Source organism: Abramis brama (genome assembly GCF_963993115.1).
Source record: "Abramis brama genome assembly, chromosome: 8".
NCBI classification, from domain to species: domain Eukaryota; kingdom Metazoa; phylum Chordata; class Actinopteri; order Cypriniformes; family Leuciscidae; genus Abramis; species Abramis brama.
This window is the reverse complement of record NC_139970.1, coordinates 29989968-30009539: the sequence shown is the minus strand read 5'-3', so window position 1 is coordinate 30009539 and position 19572 is coordinate 29989968. Positions and strand designations below refer to the sequence as shown.

Below are 19572 nucleotides of genomic sequence, written 5' to 3'. Positions count from 1 at the left end.
TTTTTTAGAAATGTGTTAATTAACTGCATTGTGTGAAAACAACATGAACATGAATGGATGTTGTGCTAAATGTGTTGAGAGTTTTGAAAATGTGACTACAGATTGGACAGAAGAATGTTAGCAATTGTAAAAAATAAAATAAAAATAAAAAATTAATAAACTAATAAAACAATACCGTAAAGGTTTTTGAAAAACTTTTTGTTATGTGACTCTAAAAATTATCAGAATGCATTTTTATTTAGTTTGGAATTTAGTTGTAATAGATTTGTTTATCATGGATTTACTTGCTTTATTCTGTAAGCATATTTAATAAAAGTAAATAATGCATAATTAATACAAACATTATACAAAATATTTGGGAACACCACAAATGCATTTCTTTCTAAAAAAGGGTCCCAAATCCTGCTTGGTAATTTCTTACAGCAACTACTTAATGATTTTTAAATAAAGTTGTTCACAGACACACACACACACACACTGAAGTGAGGCAGAGGAAAAGATGCAGCTTAGAAAAACAGAGAGTGCCGAAATGGTGTGTATATATATATATATATATATATATAGAGAGAGAGAGAGAGAGAGAGAGAGAGAGATTATCTAAAGGTTTACCAACAACAGTGTGACATCATAGGGTCCCTCCCTCTTGTTAATAATCCAGCATAGATGGTGCAGTCGTACAATCACACACACCCATTTCCAAACACACAAAATCATACCACAGTTTCTCTCACAGAGGCTGTCCATTGACACCTGATCTGAGATCACTTTAAAAGACAAGGAGAAAACATATGATTCATGAAAGAACAACTGTAGAAGTTTAAAGATAAGAGGTCTGAGTGGACTATATGAGCTCTGTATTGTGTTTTCTCTGAGGGAAAAAAAGGACAACATGCAAGCCTTCCTCCTCCTCTTCCTCTGCGAGATCTTGCTGCTGAGACAGACCTCCGCAAGCACACTGAGAGGTACCTAAACAAACCAATTTCTAGACAAGTTCAATATACATATTCAGACAATAACCATTTGATCAATATCAATTCAGTTCAAATAATCAAATTCATATTTATGAATCATTTGTTTATATAAAGTGTTACAGATTTATCTCTTTCTACCTGTAATGATAATAGGGGAAAAAATCGAAATGCTTAACCATGCAACTTTTAAAATGTATTGCATGCAGAGGGAAAAAGACTGCATATGCCTAATGTAATGTAATATTATGAAGTCGTAAGTCTGGTATGCTGTGGATGCATGGTGCTGGTTAAAGGATGCAAGCTCAGCTGTTGTCAATATTTCTGAATGTTTTTTATTTGTGTTTAGGATAATGCAATAATTTGCTGCAATTGTGACTATTTTACATGAGTACATTGAAAGAATTCATTGATAATGTTTTTGTTTAATCAGTAAATAATACTAACAGTGAATATTGTATTAACAGTGAATATTTTGAAAGTCTATTTGAAGGTCATTTGAATGAATTTTTATTGGCTGTCAGTAATGGATTCTGCTGAAATTGCTAAACAAATATTGTGTGTGTTTATGTCTTTTATTGGCAGCAAATACAAGGTCATATCAGGAGGCAGGTCTTTTGTGTGTATATCTGTTTCCTGTTAACGCTTGAATCTGTGCAGTGGGGTTGTTTAAAAAAATTTAGTTCATGAAAGCTGAGTGCATGGGCGTTGGTTGAATGTGGATTAATTTAGTTTACTTTTAGTTTCCTTTGTGCAATATCAAAAATGACTTGTATGTGCTTGTAAAAAGACCCTTGACTGTTGCAAGTTGTGCAGACAGACATAAAGCATAATATAATAAAAAAGTAATGCCAGTAAGCATTGAGCTGCTCATCATATGGCGGTGTCTTTAAAAACATAATTCAACCGTAATACATGAAAAATGTGCAATCTACTTTACAGCAACATTGCAGATTTAAAGTTTGCATTCTTTTAATTCAGTTAAAAGGTCACTCTGTGGCGTATCAATATTCTATTGGTCACTCGTCTTCTCATGATATGAATTTGCTTGTCAGAGTTCACCAAACTTGAATTTTGGAACACAACGGAATGAGAAACTTCTTCGCTTGAATTTGTGTTTCCTGTCCCCCGCATTCAAATGTGTATGAATATAAGCTAATGGAACGAAAAGTGTAGTGTGACTGCCCCTCAACATTGACTAATTATCCCATGGCCACCCATCTGTTTATAAGGTCACTGAGGTTCGCTAACCCAAAAAAGTACATGCTTTTCCAAAGGATTTTTTTCTTTTGGCGACGTTGCTTCTTCATAGTTCACGAAACTTAAAGGGGACCTATTATGCAAAATTCACTTTTACATGGTAAAAATCCACCCACTCCTCTTTTTTTAATCATCATAAATCATATGCAGTGTCACAGAATAAGCCGTTTGTAGTTTCTATGCAATGTGATGTCACATTGCACATGCCCCGCCCACGACTGCTGACAGACTCTGCCCTATTAGCATAGACTCTGAGTGAGCTGTACACACTCCGCCATGTTTATCTCCTCGCCAGAGCATTTAAAGGTGATCTAGGTAACTTTTTTACCTTAACTGAACAGCTTCGGAGTCATTGGAATGGTTATATTACTTATTTCGGGTTGAATGGTGGTCGTTTCGCACGCGGGTCGCCGGCCGCCGCGTCAGGAAGTATCGCGTGATATCAGGTCTCGCGATGTAAACAATTGCTTTACGGCCAAAAGAAATCTGCTAAAATGCTGTCATTATTGCGCTCCCTCACGCTGTTCGAACCCGAATGAAGAAGACGTTTTAAAGAATGTCCCATCTGCTTTGATGTCGTTGATCTACTAGCCTCTGGTGTCTGAGAATCACCAACGAGTTTTTACAACAGTGTTGTCAAATATCTATTCCGAAGCTGTGGGGGAGCTCTAGAGAGAAACCTGCGAGCAAAAAGCGAGAATACAGCGAAGAATTCCCGAAACTGAGCCCTGCTTTAAAGGGTAACTCTTGCCAAAATTAAACCTAGACTCTTTTTGTTGATCTACCACTTTTAAGATTGACCGTATTTTCGTTTTAGGTCAAAATGCCTTTTGAATGGGAGTGCATGAGGCACTTCTGTGATAGCACCAAAATCGCTATTTTTAAAACACTAAGAAGGCTCAACACAACATAAAACTGTGCTCGAAGTATCACCAGGGGCTCTACACATGAACTTGAGCATTAACTACATTGTTTGTGTACACAAAGTTTACTAAAAAGAAAGGTTGAACTATATAGCAGAGTAAAGATGTTAAATGTACCATCACTCCCTCTGCGTTAGAAACACCCTCGCAGTTGTGCTTACTTTTTTGGGGGGTAATTTAATGCCAGGGTACTGTAAAACAATGTAATGTCATGTGAAAGGTCATCATGTGGGTCATTTTATTCATGGCTAAATTATTATTCATTAATTTTACTAGTTAGATTGGGCAGGCCTTCACAAAAGGGCCTTTAATTAAAGCAAGAGGAAATTTTGCCTTAACAAAAGGGGACTTTGGGCATCAAGGGTGCACATGCACGTGCCTGTGTTAGTTAATCCATTAACACATTAACAGTGAGCAATAGCTACATTTGTTACAGAAGTTATTAGGCTATTCTTTGTTAAAGTTACTTAAAATATACAACTGTTTGTTCATGTTAGCTCAGATCCATTAAATAATACAGTTACAACTTTTGATTTTAATAAAGTGTTATTTAATGTTTAAATTAAATTAACTAAGATTAATAAATGCTTTATTATTTTTCATTGTCAGTTTATGTTAACTAACGAATTAACTCATGTTAAATAATGGAGGCTTTGTAAAGTGTGACTGAACATTAAAGAATCAGAATATTCAACCAATATCTAGGGCATGTTGTAGCCTAGTCCAGATTAAAATATAAAAATGTTTAAGTTTGAAAGTAAATATCCTTAAATCTTAAATCTTTACGGGGGTTACCGGGGTAACCGCTGCATTTTTGCTGTTCCATCAGCTCAATCTCCTGTCAGAGAGTGGATGTGCATTTTCATTCAGTGCATCTACTTCACCGTGGTTCCGCCTATGGTTTCGCCATGCGCTTCTCGTGAGTGTTGGGCTTGTTTACATCAGTGCACGTGCCTCTTTGACGCAGCATACAGCGATGTTGTGCATTATAAACGGTTGATGGGTAAAGTATTCTTAAAATGCACTCTAAAAATCTGAATGATTCGTAATAAATAAATATTCGCGATATTTTGAAGTGCCCACGATAACAATATCGTGAATGTTCATAATCGGCATATCGTATTACCGAATACTGGCACATGTCGGCTTTAAAACGCATGCAGATAATACTTTCATGATGATGAAGAACTGTAATGTCACGTGAGCTTGACCGCGATAGAGATAATAATCAAACCCAAACAGATTTTAGTTTTTGGAACAGTATCCAAGGAGTTGTACAGGTGGGGAGCAGCAACTCATTCGCATTAATGATACATGCATGAAAACATTATGTTTTTCCTTCCAATCAGAAATGAAGACAAATGGAAGATATTTTTTAACAAAATCTGAGCCAGTTCTGTACTCTCCATTGACAGTTACGCAACTACCACTACCACAAAAAGTCGTAAAGAGATAGTAAAAACTAATCCATATGAATTGAGCCATTTAGTCCAAATTTTCTGAAGAGACACGAGTTATGACATTGATCAGCGAACATAAATAGAAGCTCAACCGAACCTGCTTGACGCGTGAGAACAAACCTCTTGTAGAAGCTCAAACGTGCTGCGTAACACAAGAATGAACCTCATTGGTTCTTGCACGTCAAGCGGACATGCTTGAGCTTCCATTTACCACAACTGATGAATGTTTATATGTGAATAAAAGTCTAAATTAAATCTGTTCAGTGTATAAAGCGATTGTGTCTCTTCATAAAATTTGGACTAAACCAGTCAATTCATATGGATTAGTTTTACAATCTTGAAGTGTCAAAGTGGTAGTTGCTTAGCTGTCAATCAGGGACAAAAATCGCATATTAGAATGATTTCTGAAGGAGCATGTTACACTAAAGACTGGACTAATGGTTGCTGGAAAGTTTAGCTTTATTCCTTTTTTAAGTAAATTTCTTATATAAAGTATAAACTACATTTTAAAACATTTTAAAAAATGTTAATGGTAATAATACTTCACAATATCACTGTTTTTTTCCTTCAAACAAATGCTCCCTTGGTAAGACCTTTCAAAAACATGAAAACATATGATCAACTCCAAACTTTTGAATGGTAGTGTAGCTCTGATAATTTGGTTTTGGAAGAATTTGATGAGAAATGTTTAAGCTCATGATGAAATCTCAGACTTTTGATAGCAAAAAGTTTTTTCTTGACAAAAATCTTGGCAAATCTATGACATCTTCTGAAACTCTAAAGGAGAAATATGCGAGAAGCAGGAGAAGTCTTAATTTGTTTTCCATTTATTCTCACTGCCGTCTAGGAGAAATCATTCTTCAGTTTCATATTCTATGGATGCAACAAGTGTTTTCTCACGTTACACCCACACAAGGTTTCTGACATTTCTCTGAAACACAGCAGTTTATCTGCTGATTCCTCTGGGAGTGATACAGAAACCAGCTCTGATGTAATAAATGGGTTGTTTGTGTGATCTGGAGCTCTGTGCTCAATGCCAGGGGTTTCCCTCACAGCAGTAACCACTTTCTCTGGCATAGGACACTGTTTCATCATTCATTCTTCAGAAACGCACCACACATTTATGAGAAACAGACCACAGGGGTCCTGCACTGGGATTATTATACATGTTTGTGTTTTGTTGTCATAGTTTGCAAAACTAGGTAATTTTAACGGCAGAACATGATGTTTGTGTGGGAGACATCGCTGCCGGCAAGTGCATGGGCGCATGACCAAAACACTTTCAGTTACACTGTAGAAGCGTAGCTTTTGGAAAGAGGAAAATCTGACACTGGACTGATTGTTATTCCAAATCTCTTGGCAGAAACGTTGTAGATAGTCACATGACTTCTAATATCCCTAGCTGAAGTCATTATGAAAATGTAAGGGACTGAACTGAATCTGACATCACTTTTCCTGTGTATTGGAATCCTAGAGCAAAAACAAAACATGAGGGTGCGTATCAGCGCTGTTGGAGACACCATTGTATTCAAGTTCATTCGGCCCCACGTGGACAGCAGACTGGAGGGATATATCCTGGGCTATGGCAGTAGCATGCTTTCCAAACAATTAATTTATCTGCCTGAGGATGGACAACCCTTTGAGACTGAGATAGGTACCGTCTTTCTCTTTAGCCCTCTTTCATAGAGTTTGTTGTTTATTTCAACTGATTCTCCTCTTTTTTTCTAGATGCTGAGCCCAAATATCTGATTGCGGTACAATCAAAGAAACCTGAGGAACCTAAGAAACAATGCACAGGTAAGAAACACGGTAGGTCAGCCAATATATCGCCAAAGCCGATCCCTGATTTTAAAATATGCTGTGCTATGTTGCCCACTATGTCATATTCATGCCATTTTCACTATGTGTCGTATGTAAAATTAGTGTTACCTTGTCTTTATTGGAAAAAACATGATTACCAGTGCGCACAAATTTACTTGATTACTGAGTGCCATTACAGTGTTTACTTCCTTTTTATTAATATATTAATATATTTTTAAACAATTACTTTATTTGTAAAAAAGGACTGTAATAGGATTGCAGAATCAATTGCCATCTAAAATAGAAGCATTAAAGATTTTGTTTTTTACATTTATTTTCATATTTATTTCTAATTTATTAAATATTAATTATATATCGGCCATCAAAAACCAGTTGTTGACCACAACACGGTACCACAAATGAAATTTAAGAACAATTTACAAACAACATCTGCACATGCAGTGGCCCCAAAAACTATTTGTACACATAAACCACACTTAAAAAGAATGTCATTGCATTAGATTTGCTTTTATACAACAGTTTGAGAAGTCAATATTGAGTCAAAGTCAATAACTTAGTCTATTTTTGCTTTTCTGATGAAAATTGTTCTAAACGAAGTCAAAGCTGTTTTGTCTTTATCCTGAATGAATAAGGCATTTGAAGAATCGATATAGTAAATGACATTACTGCGTCCCAATTTCCCTACTTATACTGTGACACTTTATAATAAGTGTACAGTAATAAAGTACTTACTAAACTATTCATTTATAGTTAATTCATAGTTAATGTATTGTAGTCTCTACATTGTTAGTATATTAATAGGCTGTAGTTCTTCATTCATTGTCACTGTAATTAACCAAATTATTATTGTTTAAGTGAATAAAAAAAGATGTTGATGCAGGAACATGTTGCACATGGTGAAATTACGTTCACCATTGGAATAAGAACTTCGCAACTGTTAAAAAACTACATTAAGTGTCCATATTTTTTGGCCATTAGTATGCACTAAATTTGAGCTGATTACTGTCTTGTGACCTCCAGGGAAAGTGGATCTAGAAAAACCATTAAACGTTGTGATCGGCTCGGTGACACAGTCGTCGGTGCTGGTGTCCTGGGGGACACTACTATCCAGCTCATTCATGGATTCCGTTCTAGAGGACTGTATTGATGAAGGGTATGTGTCTTCCTAACGCGTCTGTGCGTATGTCCATGAACCGTGTGGGTGTTATCTGGATGACTGGATTTAATCCGATTTAATGTTGTTGACCGTCTTTCAAGATGTGCAATTATTTTACTGACAGGAGACACAGAGCAGGTATAGGACCATGTGTGTAGATGCCCATGTGGTCCACAAACAACCAGACACTTTGATCACACACATCAAGGGGCAAAACAACAGAAGAACAGAAACAACAAAACAACTTTAATAAACGAAACAGTACCAAAAACAGTAAAAAAAGAAAAAGGGAGTAATAAAATTAACAGATGTCTGGGCGAAAAAAGAAAAGAAAAAGAATTTGAGTTATTTTTCTATTATGGTGGAGACTTTCCATCTTTTGTATTTGTACTTAACTAATGATGTTTTCTATCTCGAGTTAGTATGTTTATTAAGTCATGTTGCTCATAGATACTGTTGGCTGATCGCTGCAATGCAGCTGACTTCAGTTTGACTGTCCTTGTGAGGACATATGGTCTGCACAATGTAGGCAAAACCTGACCCACACACACTCTCCTTCCTTGGACAAGTTAGTGGAAAGGAAAGCTTGACTTCAGCCCTCTACAAAACAACCAATTTGTTCTCCAACTCCATAAAAACCTAGCAGAGAGAGAGAGAGAGAGAGAAATAACTAGGAAAAAAAAGGGGCATACATTTTTAAAATCTGGGTTTTGCCAATTAGTGCCATATCAAAATTCTCATTTGCCTGTTAATACTGCCATTTTAAATTAAGTTATAGTTTCTAGAGTCTGGTTTTCCTTTTTTGTCTCCTCTCAGACAGTTCACAGTGCGCTACAGAGAGAAGGAACCCAGCAATACCTGGAACTACCAGACCTGTCCATCCACCAGCACAGTCATCGACAACCTCAAACCAGATGCTCTTTATGAGTTTGAGGTCCGACCAGACACTGACACAAACAGTGGAGCCTGGAGCCCACCAGTCACCCATAACACAGCTGGTGTGTCCCACTACAGATCATCATCCATTTTGTCTCACTCTATATGGCTGTAAAAAAACCTCTTTACAATATTCACAATTTTATACTAAGAATACTTGAGGAAATGAATAATCAAAATTGAGATAACTTCAATATCTCAGTTGTTTGCCCTAGATAGCAATTATATTAAATGGAGAGGCATGGAGACTTTTGTTTGAAGGGATAGTTCACCCAAAAATGAAAATTCTGTCATTAATTACTCACCCTCATGTCGTTCCAAACCCGTAAGACTTTCGTTCATCTTCAGAACACAAATGAAGATCTTTTTGATGAAATCTGAGACAGTTCTGTACTCTCCATTGACAGCTACGCAACTACCACTTTGATGCTTAAAAAAGTTCATAAAGAGATTTTAAAAATAATCCATATAAATTGAGCGGTTTAGTCCAAATTTGGAGGGATCGAAAGAAAGCTCTCAGATTTCATCAAAAAGATCTTTATTTGTGCTCTGAAGTTGAACGAAGGTCTTACGGCTTTGGAACGACATGAGGGTGAGTAATTAATGACAGAATTTTTGGGTGAACTAACCCTTTAAGTCTTGTGTTTCTCAGTATATTTCTTCTGAGAAAAAGACTTTAGGAATCTCATGTTTCTTATGTGTCTCATGTGAGTCATAGATTTTAATATGCTATATTTCTCTTCAGATTCTGAGCTGTGCTATCTACAACTACATCTACTATTTACATTAATTTTATAGACCCTTATTGAGTCAACAATATCTGACACAAAACTGATACTTAAATGAAATGTACTGTAACTGATAAGTAACTGTATTTTTTCCTCAAAAAATACAGATCAAATAATAGAGCCATTTAATGAACTGATCCAGGCGAAGGTTAAAGTAAGTATATAGCTGTGCTGTAGGGACAGACCTTTTATTCTCCTTTTCTCTCTCTTTTGTTAACCTTGGATGTTTTTTTTAAACAGAAGCCAGTCTTAGCAAGCCAACCATCACTGTTGCCTCCAGTGCCAGGTTAAAGACTTCTTTTTCCATCCTAAACACAGTCACTGATATGAGTAATGAATAAATACGTAATGAATTTTCCTGCCACTTTCTAGTCTCAAACATCATTACCCAGACAAGAGCAGCTCCTCTCCTCAAACACACTGGCCTTCCAAAGCCATGGAAAACTTCAGGTAAATGACACTCTCTCACCTTTGAAGCCAAGCATAATATTACATTAGCAGAATGGAATACAGGCATAATTCACACACACCATTCTGCACAGTATTTACTGCATACTACCTACTATTTATTATTGCTTGTAATCAGTATGCAACAATTAAAAAGGTTGTATGATGCCTTGTTGCCACATTACCTCACTACGTAGCATGTATATATAGACCTCCAGTTATCATCTCAGAAATAAATGGGACCATTGTGCATTCTTACCCAATTTTGTGTTAATATGTCTAAAATTAGCCAAAAAATGTGTCAAAAGGGAGATATACACAGTATACATATAAATTGCTCTACATTGTCTCTTGCTGTTTAAACTCTTTTAACTATTTGTTGTCATATATTTTCAAAACTGTGTTTTCCATTGTCTTGTTTTCAATAGCTACATTTTTTCCTCTATGATAAGTAATTATTTCTATAACTATCCTCTTCTTGCATGTGAAAAGGTCACATTTACCTCTCTTACAAAACAATGAATTGTTTTTTCAACTACACACCTGGTTTTCTTCATAAAACAACATTAGGCCTATAACTAAAATGACAAAAAAATTCTCACTGCTTTTCCAGCTTTAAATGTTTAGACAACTTTAAACGCTAAACAAATCAAGCACACCTGCGTTAACTCATATTAATTATGCATCTATGTAAAACAAACTAAACCAAATTCCTCTGTTTTATGTCTGTGACCTGAATTGTTTTAATTGGACCTCTTGGACTTCACATGCAGTGGGTCCCCGTCACAGTTTTCAAGATAAATTCCAAATAAATCTCCTTCACATTTATCAAAATTCTGTGTGCCAGATTAGACTTTCCTGAGAGAGGGACAAATTGAAGGAAATGTTTTTTAGCATTGTATTGCCCTTCTTTTTGGTAGCTGACTTGGCATTGGGCAGTTAAAAAAAAACATGCATTTAAGAAAACGAAATTCAACTAATGACTATAATTACATATCTTCTATACAAATTCATTTAAATTAAAACATAAAAACTTCTTTTTACTTCTGTTGTATGAGATCTACATCTCATTATCAACAAATGGACATCAGTGCCTTCTTATTTCTGTTTTTGTACTTGAACTGTGCCATTTTCTTTGCATGTTTGTCATAAATATTGTGTCTGTTTCTACAGTTTCATTAATAGGGGTGGAAAATCCCACAACAGCTGCTGATGATCAACCTGGCTTGAATGAGGCCCTTAGTTCCACTGACACACCTATCTTCCTGGCCACGCCAAAAACCACAAGCACAGTTCGAACTCAAAACCCCACCAGTCACCCTAGCACTACCCAAACAGATCCTCACACAGAGCAGCATACTAGTTTAACCCCACATCGACCTACGACAACTCAGCCAGAACCTTCCACAACCAAACTACAAACCAGCACAACCCAAACACCTCCCACTAGAACCCAAAAATATACCATCAAAACACACATCTCAGTTAAAGTTCAACCATATACAGCCAAACAGCTACTGAGTACAGCCCAACAGTTTAGTGAAACAACACCTAGTTCATCTACAACCAAACCACCACTTCACCAAACCCAACAACACACCACAAGCACTGTCCAGGAACATCCCTACCCATCTAAGAAACAAGACACCATAACTCAAGAGAGTCTCCATACAAGGAAAATTCAGCCCAGTACCAAGCTGCATCGGTTGAGCTCAACCCAACGTACACAAGGCACGTCCAAACACCGAACCACTCACACTTTCTCAAAATCCACTTCCTATTACCAGTCCAGTACAATCACACATTCTGAACAGCCAAACAACAAACCAACAACAACACCGAATTGGTCTACAAATGTCCATTATCCAACAAACACAGCTTTGAATTCACCCACAACTTTAGCAAACATTCAGAATGGATTAGTGTCACGGCAGACTACCGATTTCATCAGGCAACCAGTATTTAGCACTAATCCATCTATCCCTGAAGAACATTCTGCATCCCATATTACCACAACTGAAGATTTGCCTCTTAGATTTAGCACTGATCCATCTATCCCTGAAGAATATTCTGTATCCCAAATTACCACAACTGAAGATTTGCCTCTTAGATTTAGCACTGATCCATCTATCGCTGAAGAATATTCTGCATCCCAAATTACCACAACTGAAGATTTGCCTCTTAGATTTAGCACTGATCCATCTATCCCTGAAGAATATTCTGTATCCCAAATTACCACAACTGAAGATTTGCCTCTTAGATTTAGCACTGATCCATCTATCCCTGAAGAATATTCTGTATTCCAAATTACCACAACTGAAGATTTGCCTCTTAGATGTAGCACTGATCCATCTATCCCTGAAGAATATTCTGTATCCCAAATTACCACAACTGAAGATTTGCCTCTTACCGAAAATGTACAGGAACTGACTCCACACCCTATATATCCACTCACTTTTTGGTACCAGCCCCAACCCACCACCACAACACAACATTCCACAACTACAAAACAGCAAGCTAGCACTGCCAAATTCAACCCCAAAACATATTACCAGGTTGAAAACCAACCACTTAACCCTGAAGAACAGTTGCCAGGTACCCAAAAAAAACCACTAAACTTGACACCTAAAACTGCTTTCATCAAATCCAATGCTATTCAAAACTCACCTGTGGCGGAGAAGGTAACAGTGAGGACGAGTCAACCAGGTCCACCAGAGGGTAACTTCTCCCCTAGACATATAGTATAGAAAAATATTAGTTCTAGTAAATTGAATTCTAGCAATCTGGCAAACTAAAATGTATCGTTTAAGACAGGGGTGTCCAATCCTGCACCTGGAGGGCCACTATCCTGCAGAGTTTAGCTCCTATCCTAAATAAAGTAAACACCTGAATCAACTAATTAAGGTCTTCAGGATTACTAGAAACTTCCAGGCAAGTGTGTTGGGGTAGGACATTGGTGAAGGACATTGGCCTTCCAGGAGCAGGATTGGACACCCGTTGTTTTAAGAAGTTCTTTGATGTTTTTTATTCATTCTTATGCCTTCTTTTTAATTATTGGTGCCAGAAATTCCTTTAACAGCATGGATAATCTAGACAGGCTAAAAGCTATTGGTCAGGGATCTTCTGAGAACATTATCATTACAATATTTTTACCTTTGTATGAGACTTATGTCAGTCTGCCTCTGTATGTCAGCTAGTTCCCAGCCAAAGGACGAACAGCTACTATCACTGCCGACACTTACAAATGAGGTGGCTAATAGGAATGATGGTAATGATGTCAGCTCCAGTTTTACTCCTTCTAACTGTGCTGTTTGTCACCTGTCCGTATTAACCACATATATCTTCATTGTACACAGTATCGTTGTGATTGTCACCACCACTTCCAAACGTCATCCTGCTGGGCAATGCTATTACCACCTCACTAGAGCTGAAACAACCCCACCACTTCCCCTCAATCGTCTTTAAACCATCACCTACGGCACCAACTCTCACATTACCATGCCATGCGTTCAACTCAAATGCCTGACTATTTCATCCACTCTTAAAAACACTGCCACTGTCATAATGCTGCGCACACCATTTCACACCATCTTCGCTTCTAGATTTGTTGGCTTCTGTTTTTGGATAGCTGGTGCTCTTTTGTGAGCTTCCCAGACACAGTCAGTCACCCCATTCAGTCAGTCAACAATTCTGTTGCCATAATCTTTAATCATGTTCTCTTTCCCATCACTGACTGTGTTTGTGTTTATCTAGGCAGAGGTAACTTCCGTAACTCTTCGGTGTCCCGCCCCTTGGCACGAAATGTTACACAGAGACTGAGGCCTCATGGTCGTTTCCCTCTGATTCCCCCTACAAAGACTTTCAGGCCACCCCCTGTGTTTCGTAACTCAACTCTCAACAGGAAAAGGGGTATAAAACATTGGCGGTCTTCACATTGACACTAACACAAAGACAGTTTTTCTTTTAATTGGGGCCTTTAACTGTTCAGCTTTCCTTTCATGCTTCCAAAGATCTACCCTTACTTTCATTAATTAATTCATTCTGTCATTAATTTAGTTTTTTATATATATATATATATATGTATATACACTCACCTAAAGGATTATTAGGAACACCTGTTCAATTTCTCATTAATGCAATTATCTAATCAACCAATCACATGGCAGTTACTTCAATGCATTTAGGGGTGTGGTCCTGGTCAAGACAATCTCCTGAACTCCAAACTGAATGTCAGAATGGGAAAGAAAGGTGATTTAAGCAATTTTGAGCGTGGCATGGTTGTTGGTGCCAGATGGGCCGGTCTGAGTATTTCACAATCTGCTCAGTTACTGGGATTTTCACGCACAACCATTTGGGTTTACAAAGAATGGTGTGAAAAGGGAAAAACATCCAGTATGCGGCAGTCCTGTGGGCGAAAATGCCTTGTTGATGCTAGAGGTCAGAGGAGAATGGGCCGACTGATTCAAGCTGATAGAAGAGCAACTTTGACTGAAATAACCACTCGTTATAACCGAGGTATGCAGCAAAGCCTTTATGAAGCCACAACACACACACAACCTTGAGGCGGATGGGCTACAACAGCAGAAGACCCCACCGGGTACCACTCATCTCCACTACAAATAGGAAAAAGAGGCTACAATTTGCACAAGCTCACCAAAATTGGACAGTTGAAGACTGGAAAAATGTTGCCTGGTCTGATGAGTCTCGATTTCTGTTGAGACATTCAGATGGTAGAGTCAGAATTTGGCGTAAACAGAATGAGAACATGGATCCATCATGCCTTGTTACCACTGTGCAGGCTGGTGGTGGTGGTGTAATGGTGTGGGGGATGTTTTCTTGGCACACTTTAGGCCCCTTAGTGCCAACTGGGCATCGTTTAAATGCCACGGCCTACCTGAGCATTGTTTCTGACCATGTCTATCCCTTTATGACCACCATGTACCCATCCTCTGATGGTTACTTCCAGCAGGATAATGCACCATGTCACAAAGCTCGAATCATTTCAAATTGGTTTCTTGAACATGACAATGCCCCCCACAGTCACCAGATCTCAACCCAATAGAGCATCTTTGGGATGTGGTGGAAAGGGAGCTTCGTGCCCTGGATGTGCATCCCACAAATCTCCATCAACTGCAAGATGCTATCCTATCAATATGGGCCAACATTTCTAAAAAATGCTTTCAGCACCTTGTTGAATCAATGCCACGTAGAATTAAGGCAGTTCTGAAGGCGAAAGGGGGTCAAACACAGTATTAGTATGGTGTTCCTAATAATCCTTTAGGTGAGTGTATATATATATATATATATATATATATTATGGATGTTAAACTTTCTCAGTTGATTGAATTGGCTTTTGTATATATCTATACATTCTTTTTTTGCATGTGGTTTCTCTGTTGGGTTTTAAATTCATTTCTTTAAGGGACTCTTAGGACCTGTTGACAAGATTTGTGTAATCTAAAGGGAAACCACACTCACACACAGTCTCTTTCTGCCAGAAGTCTGTTTCTCGTCCTATCCTCTTCACACTGCCATTTAATTCTGCACTACAGCTGATTACTCCAGTGACACCTGATATTACAGCTGAAACTAAACATTTCAACATTTTAGTCTTTTTTTCCCTTCACATCTGGTCTCTTACTCTTAATATTTAACAAAAACACTCCCGTACTCATATTATTGTTTTACAGTGTTTCTGTATGCTTTTAACACATTTCTTTGTCATATCCTTTGAATGAAATGGGTTTGATTATAACAGTCTTTTGTATCCTGACAGTGCCTCATGGTGAGCGCCTTTGGCCAGCCAAAATTCAGAAGGGTCCCAGAAAGCAACATGGTAAACTCCTTCATGGATTCTGAATGCTAATAGTTTTATCTTGTAAAGGGAGTTTCAATATATTTCCATTACAGTCCTTGTGATGTTACTGTAGTTTCAAAGCCTGTTGTGTTCTTCAGTTTTGATTGATTTTGAAGCCCCTGTCCCAGAAAACTGTGAATCTAATTGTGCATAGTGCTAGACTGGATACAGTTTTAACATATTGTTTGAGATAGATGTCACTGTTTGGTAGAAAACATCTCTTGTGTTGAGAACGATTCCCTTGCAGCTGGATTTTATGACAATTCTAGGCCAAAGAAAATATTTATGTACTGTTCATGTCATAATGGATTTTCAGAGTTCTTTGGAAAAGCATGGCAAATCATGAGCATGGACCCTCTCACACTTTCTCCATCACTTTCTCCCAACCAAAGATAACACTGAAAAAAAATTTTGGAGAATCAAATCCCTCTGTCCTTACCCAATTGCTCATCCCATCCATCCAATCCGACTTTTATTCGAAAGTCTACTGCCCTGCACTTTTGGCAGATATATGATTACTTGAGGAAAACGTGAAACTGTTTTACATTCATTCATTTTTTTCATCCTAAATTAGATTAGAGTGTTTTGCGAATCACATATTGGAGTACTGGACCATTAAAGAGAGCTGTGGGAAATAATCATGTTTTGAGTTTGATTAATTGACATTTTTTGGTCAATATTATCCTGGACTTCTATTTTGAGTGAATATCCAAAATTATAGTGGTGTAGTTCTGCACTCCATCATAGCATTGGTCCCGTAGAGCTGTTCTTGGAGACGTTGCAGTCCTGAGAGTCTGGACAGCATTAAAGGATCCCATTTGGCTCTCACAATACCTTGACTGTGCGGACATTAGCCTGATGTCATGCAGTATTTTTTTTTTTTAATTCCAACCATGTGAATGTTATTCGGAACATACTTCACTTCTAAATGATAGTCAGTGCAGTGTTTTTTGGCCTTGGACATTTATAATAATGTGAAATAGCTATTCCTTTATGCTGATATTATTTTTAATTGAAAACAAAATAAAAAAGACCAACACAATAAAAAAAGACATAGCTCTCTTTTTTGTTTAGACTAATCTCAGCCACAGCATGACTTTATGGGTTTTAATGTTTCCACTGAACCCTTGATTAACCAAAAACAATTTCCCCGTATCTCCTGCTAAACTTCTGTCTTCTTTTACAGTTAAGACAAAGCTAAACCAGGTTTCAGAGACTAAAGAAAAGGGTGAGGACACTGACAAATAAAGATATTAAAGTCGATATGGCGACTGTCTTTATGTGCATATTCCGTTGCCAATTGATGAAACATTTTCCATGTTAACTTTTAGAAAAGAATATTGATTTGAAGCAGGTGGACCCAGTCCCAGATTTGAAACCTCTAGCTCCACCCACTACTGAAAAATCAACCAATAAAGAAACTTCACAAACAACAACACCACAATCTGCTTTTGAAGGTATGGTCTAATGCATGTTCTGCATTATGTGTTAAAATTAATGTATTTGTGTGCCAGTTTCTATTATAAAGTTGCAAAAAGATCTGCTGAGAATAATAGGCGTAATAAGTCTGACAGAGTTGGAGTCTTGATCTTTTGATTGTTTCATGTATGTCTTTGAATCTTAGGCAGTCGTTTTCACACCGGTGACAACTCCTCTGTATTCAGTCCTCATCCCGTATCTGAGGTGGATGCAATGGGGAAGAAACGTTTTGTAGGTAAGTATATGGGTCAAAATCATTTATTGAGGAATTGGAGGTCTATTTTACAATTCAGTCTTTTGAAAAGTCGTCGCCTGTCGTCTTTTTGCAGCGCCTCATGTGGTCTATAGAACTGACAAACGCCCAGAGGAGCCCTGCTCTGTCACTCAGTCTCTCAGCTTCTTTCCTGATGAGGAGGTGGTATACATGAATGTCACTGGCCCGCCCAAGACCCCTCCATCCAACCTTACTGTAGTCACAGTAGAGGGATGCCCCTCTTTCGTCATCCTTGACTGGGACAAAACAGACAATGAGACCACAGGTAGACTTAAAGTCGACATGAAATCAAAATTGACCCTATTTACTTTGTTAGCGCATATTACTAGTCTTGTGGTGAACAATTAATCCGTGCAAGTTAATACACAGAAAAAAATTGTTTGCCGTGGTAATCTTTAATCAAAATCTGAAAAGTGACTTCCGGTCTGGAATGGCGTTCCTTTTCTGATGACGTCAGTTTGACGGCTTGGGTTGAAAACGCGTAAACACTCGCCTCAAACCGTTAGTCTGCTATGAGCAGAGATGGAGATGAGGAGCGCTTAAGTAAAACCCTGCCCTCTGTTCAATATTCCGTTTCACTTGGAAATACGTCACAACATTGGAGAAAAGTCGTTTTCAACTTCCGGTTCACGGGGACTTTAAAATAGAGAACTAGACTTAAACTAGAGTATTAAACTAAAGTTGGTGATGGACAATTTGAGAAATGAAAGGAAAAAGTTGCAATGCCCAATATGGCAGCTGTAGGAATGAAAGTTAAAAGAGCCAACAGCCTTTTCTGACGAATACAATGTCTGTTTTTTAAAGGGTTCACTCAAAAATGTAAATTATTTTATTAATTACTCACCCTCATGTCATTTCAACCCCCGGGGGGGATATCAGAAAACTCTTGGATTTCATAAAAAATATCTGTATTCCGAAGATGAACGAAGATCTTACGGGTTTGGAAAGACATGAGGGTGAGTAATAAATGAAAGAATTTTCCTTTTTGGGTGAACTAACCCTTTAACTCTGGAATGTGCATTAGCTGGACAAGCCTGAAAAAGATATTTTTTTAGTGTTGGATTGAGCTTAGGAAGTAAAATATATGATACCATTGTTTTCAGATTATATTGCTGATTTGAAATATGTCTTTGAACGGTACCCTTGACAAATTTTGACAGATTTTTAGTCTTTTCTCCATTCCATCAGAAAGGAGCTGAAGTTTTATGGCCATTACCTACATAAAAAATAACTGCCTGAGAGAGGTGTTGCCAAGATGGCCGCCAAGTGAACTGGTTTGACTTGAGGCTTTGCTTAGACTTACTTTAGTTTGATTTAACACGATATATGAGATATAAAACATTTTTAAATCTGTCATTATTTACTCATTTTAAAATAAGTCAATCCAAACCTTTCATGGAAGAAAGGATATACACTGCCATTCAAACTTTTGTCTGTAAAAAATCTGTAAGAATTTTTTTTTTTTTTAAGCTGCCTCTTATTCTAAGGCCAGATTTATTTGATTATAAAAAACAATAATTGTTAAAGCTGAAAAGCTGCTGAAAAGCTTGATGGTTAAAAGTGTTACTTTTAAAAAATCTTACTGACCCAAAACCTTTGACTAACGATTTTTTGTGGTCTCAATAGAATATGACGTAGTTTCCTTAACCAAGGGTCCGCAAGGAGAAGAGGTGTCCATCCAGACAACAAATCAAACACATACCGCTGTGGAGAACCTGATACCAGAGAGAAGGTATGAACACATACCATGTTCTGTGTCATGGACTTCCTAAATTAAGCTAATTGTAATTGCTACACAGTACACACTAACCCATAGACCTATTTTAAAGAAGTCTTTTAAGCATATTGGAAATGAGGCCATCATTTAGTCCCTTCATGAAGCAGTTTTCACTGTGAGGCCTTCAAGGTCCCCATATTATTTGTTACAGTAACATACATCTAAATAATAATGTCTGGTTGTCTGACCAATACTATTGGTTCAGAATGGTTAACTCCATTTTCCTTTGCAGTTATGAATTCAAAGTTACAGCCAAGAACGAGCTGGGTGCAGGCCCAACAAGTGATCCAGTCAGTTTTAGTACTGAGTCAGGTAAGCGGAAAGAGAAATGTTAAAGGCCCAAGACATGAATTCATTGTGAATAAATTGTGTGTTTAAGAATATCAGCGAAAAACTCCAACCACAGTATGTTCTGAGATCATTGTG

General features: G+C 37.5%; 1 protein-coding gene across 7 annotated transcripts in view; it reads left to right on the top strand.

Moving 5' to 3' along the window:
• The first annotated feature begins 659 nt into the window (after window positions 1-659).
• Window positions 660-19572, top strand: part of abi3bpa (ABI family, member 3 (NESH) binding protein a) — a 22324-nt gene continuing 3411 nt past the window's right edge. Inside the window, exons 1-18 of one of the 7 annotated variants that reach the window (XM_084121792.1) lie at window positions 660-962; window positions 6086-6265; window positions 6340-6408; window positions 7453-7585; window positions 8405-8586; window positions 9420-9466; window positions 9553-9598; window positions 9685-9762; window positions 10933-12477; window positions 12953-13027; window positions 13513-13668; window positions 15536-15595; window positions 16803-16844; window positions 16948-17073; window positions 17241-17330; window positions 17425-17634; window positions 18996-19101; window positions 19379-19458. In XM_084121792.1, coding sequence (XP_083977918.1) covers window positions 890-962; window positions 6086-6265; window positions 6340-6408; window positions 7453-7585; window positions 8405-8586; window positions 9420-9466; window positions 9553-9598; window positions 9685-9762; window positions 10933-12477; window positions 12953-13027; window positions 13513-13668; window positions 15536-15595; window positions 16803-16844; window positions 16948-17073; window positions 17241-17330; window positions 17425-17634; window positions 18996-19101; window positions 19379-19458 — 3298 coding nt within the window. In that variant the 5' untranslated portion in view covers window positions 660-889. The remainder of the gene's footprint in view (window positions 963-6085; window positions 6266-6339; window positions 6409-7452; window positions 7586-8404; window positions 8587-9419; window positions 9467-9552; window positions 9599-9684; window positions 9763-10932; window positions 12478-12952; window positions 13028-13512; window positions 13669-15535; window positions 15596-16802; window positions 16845-16947; window positions 17074-17240; window positions 17331-17424; window positions 17635-18995; window positions 19102-19378; window positions 19459-19572) is intronic. The other 6 variants (XM_084121793.1, XM_084121795.1, XM_084121794.1 and 3 more) reach the window with 6 other exon arrangements.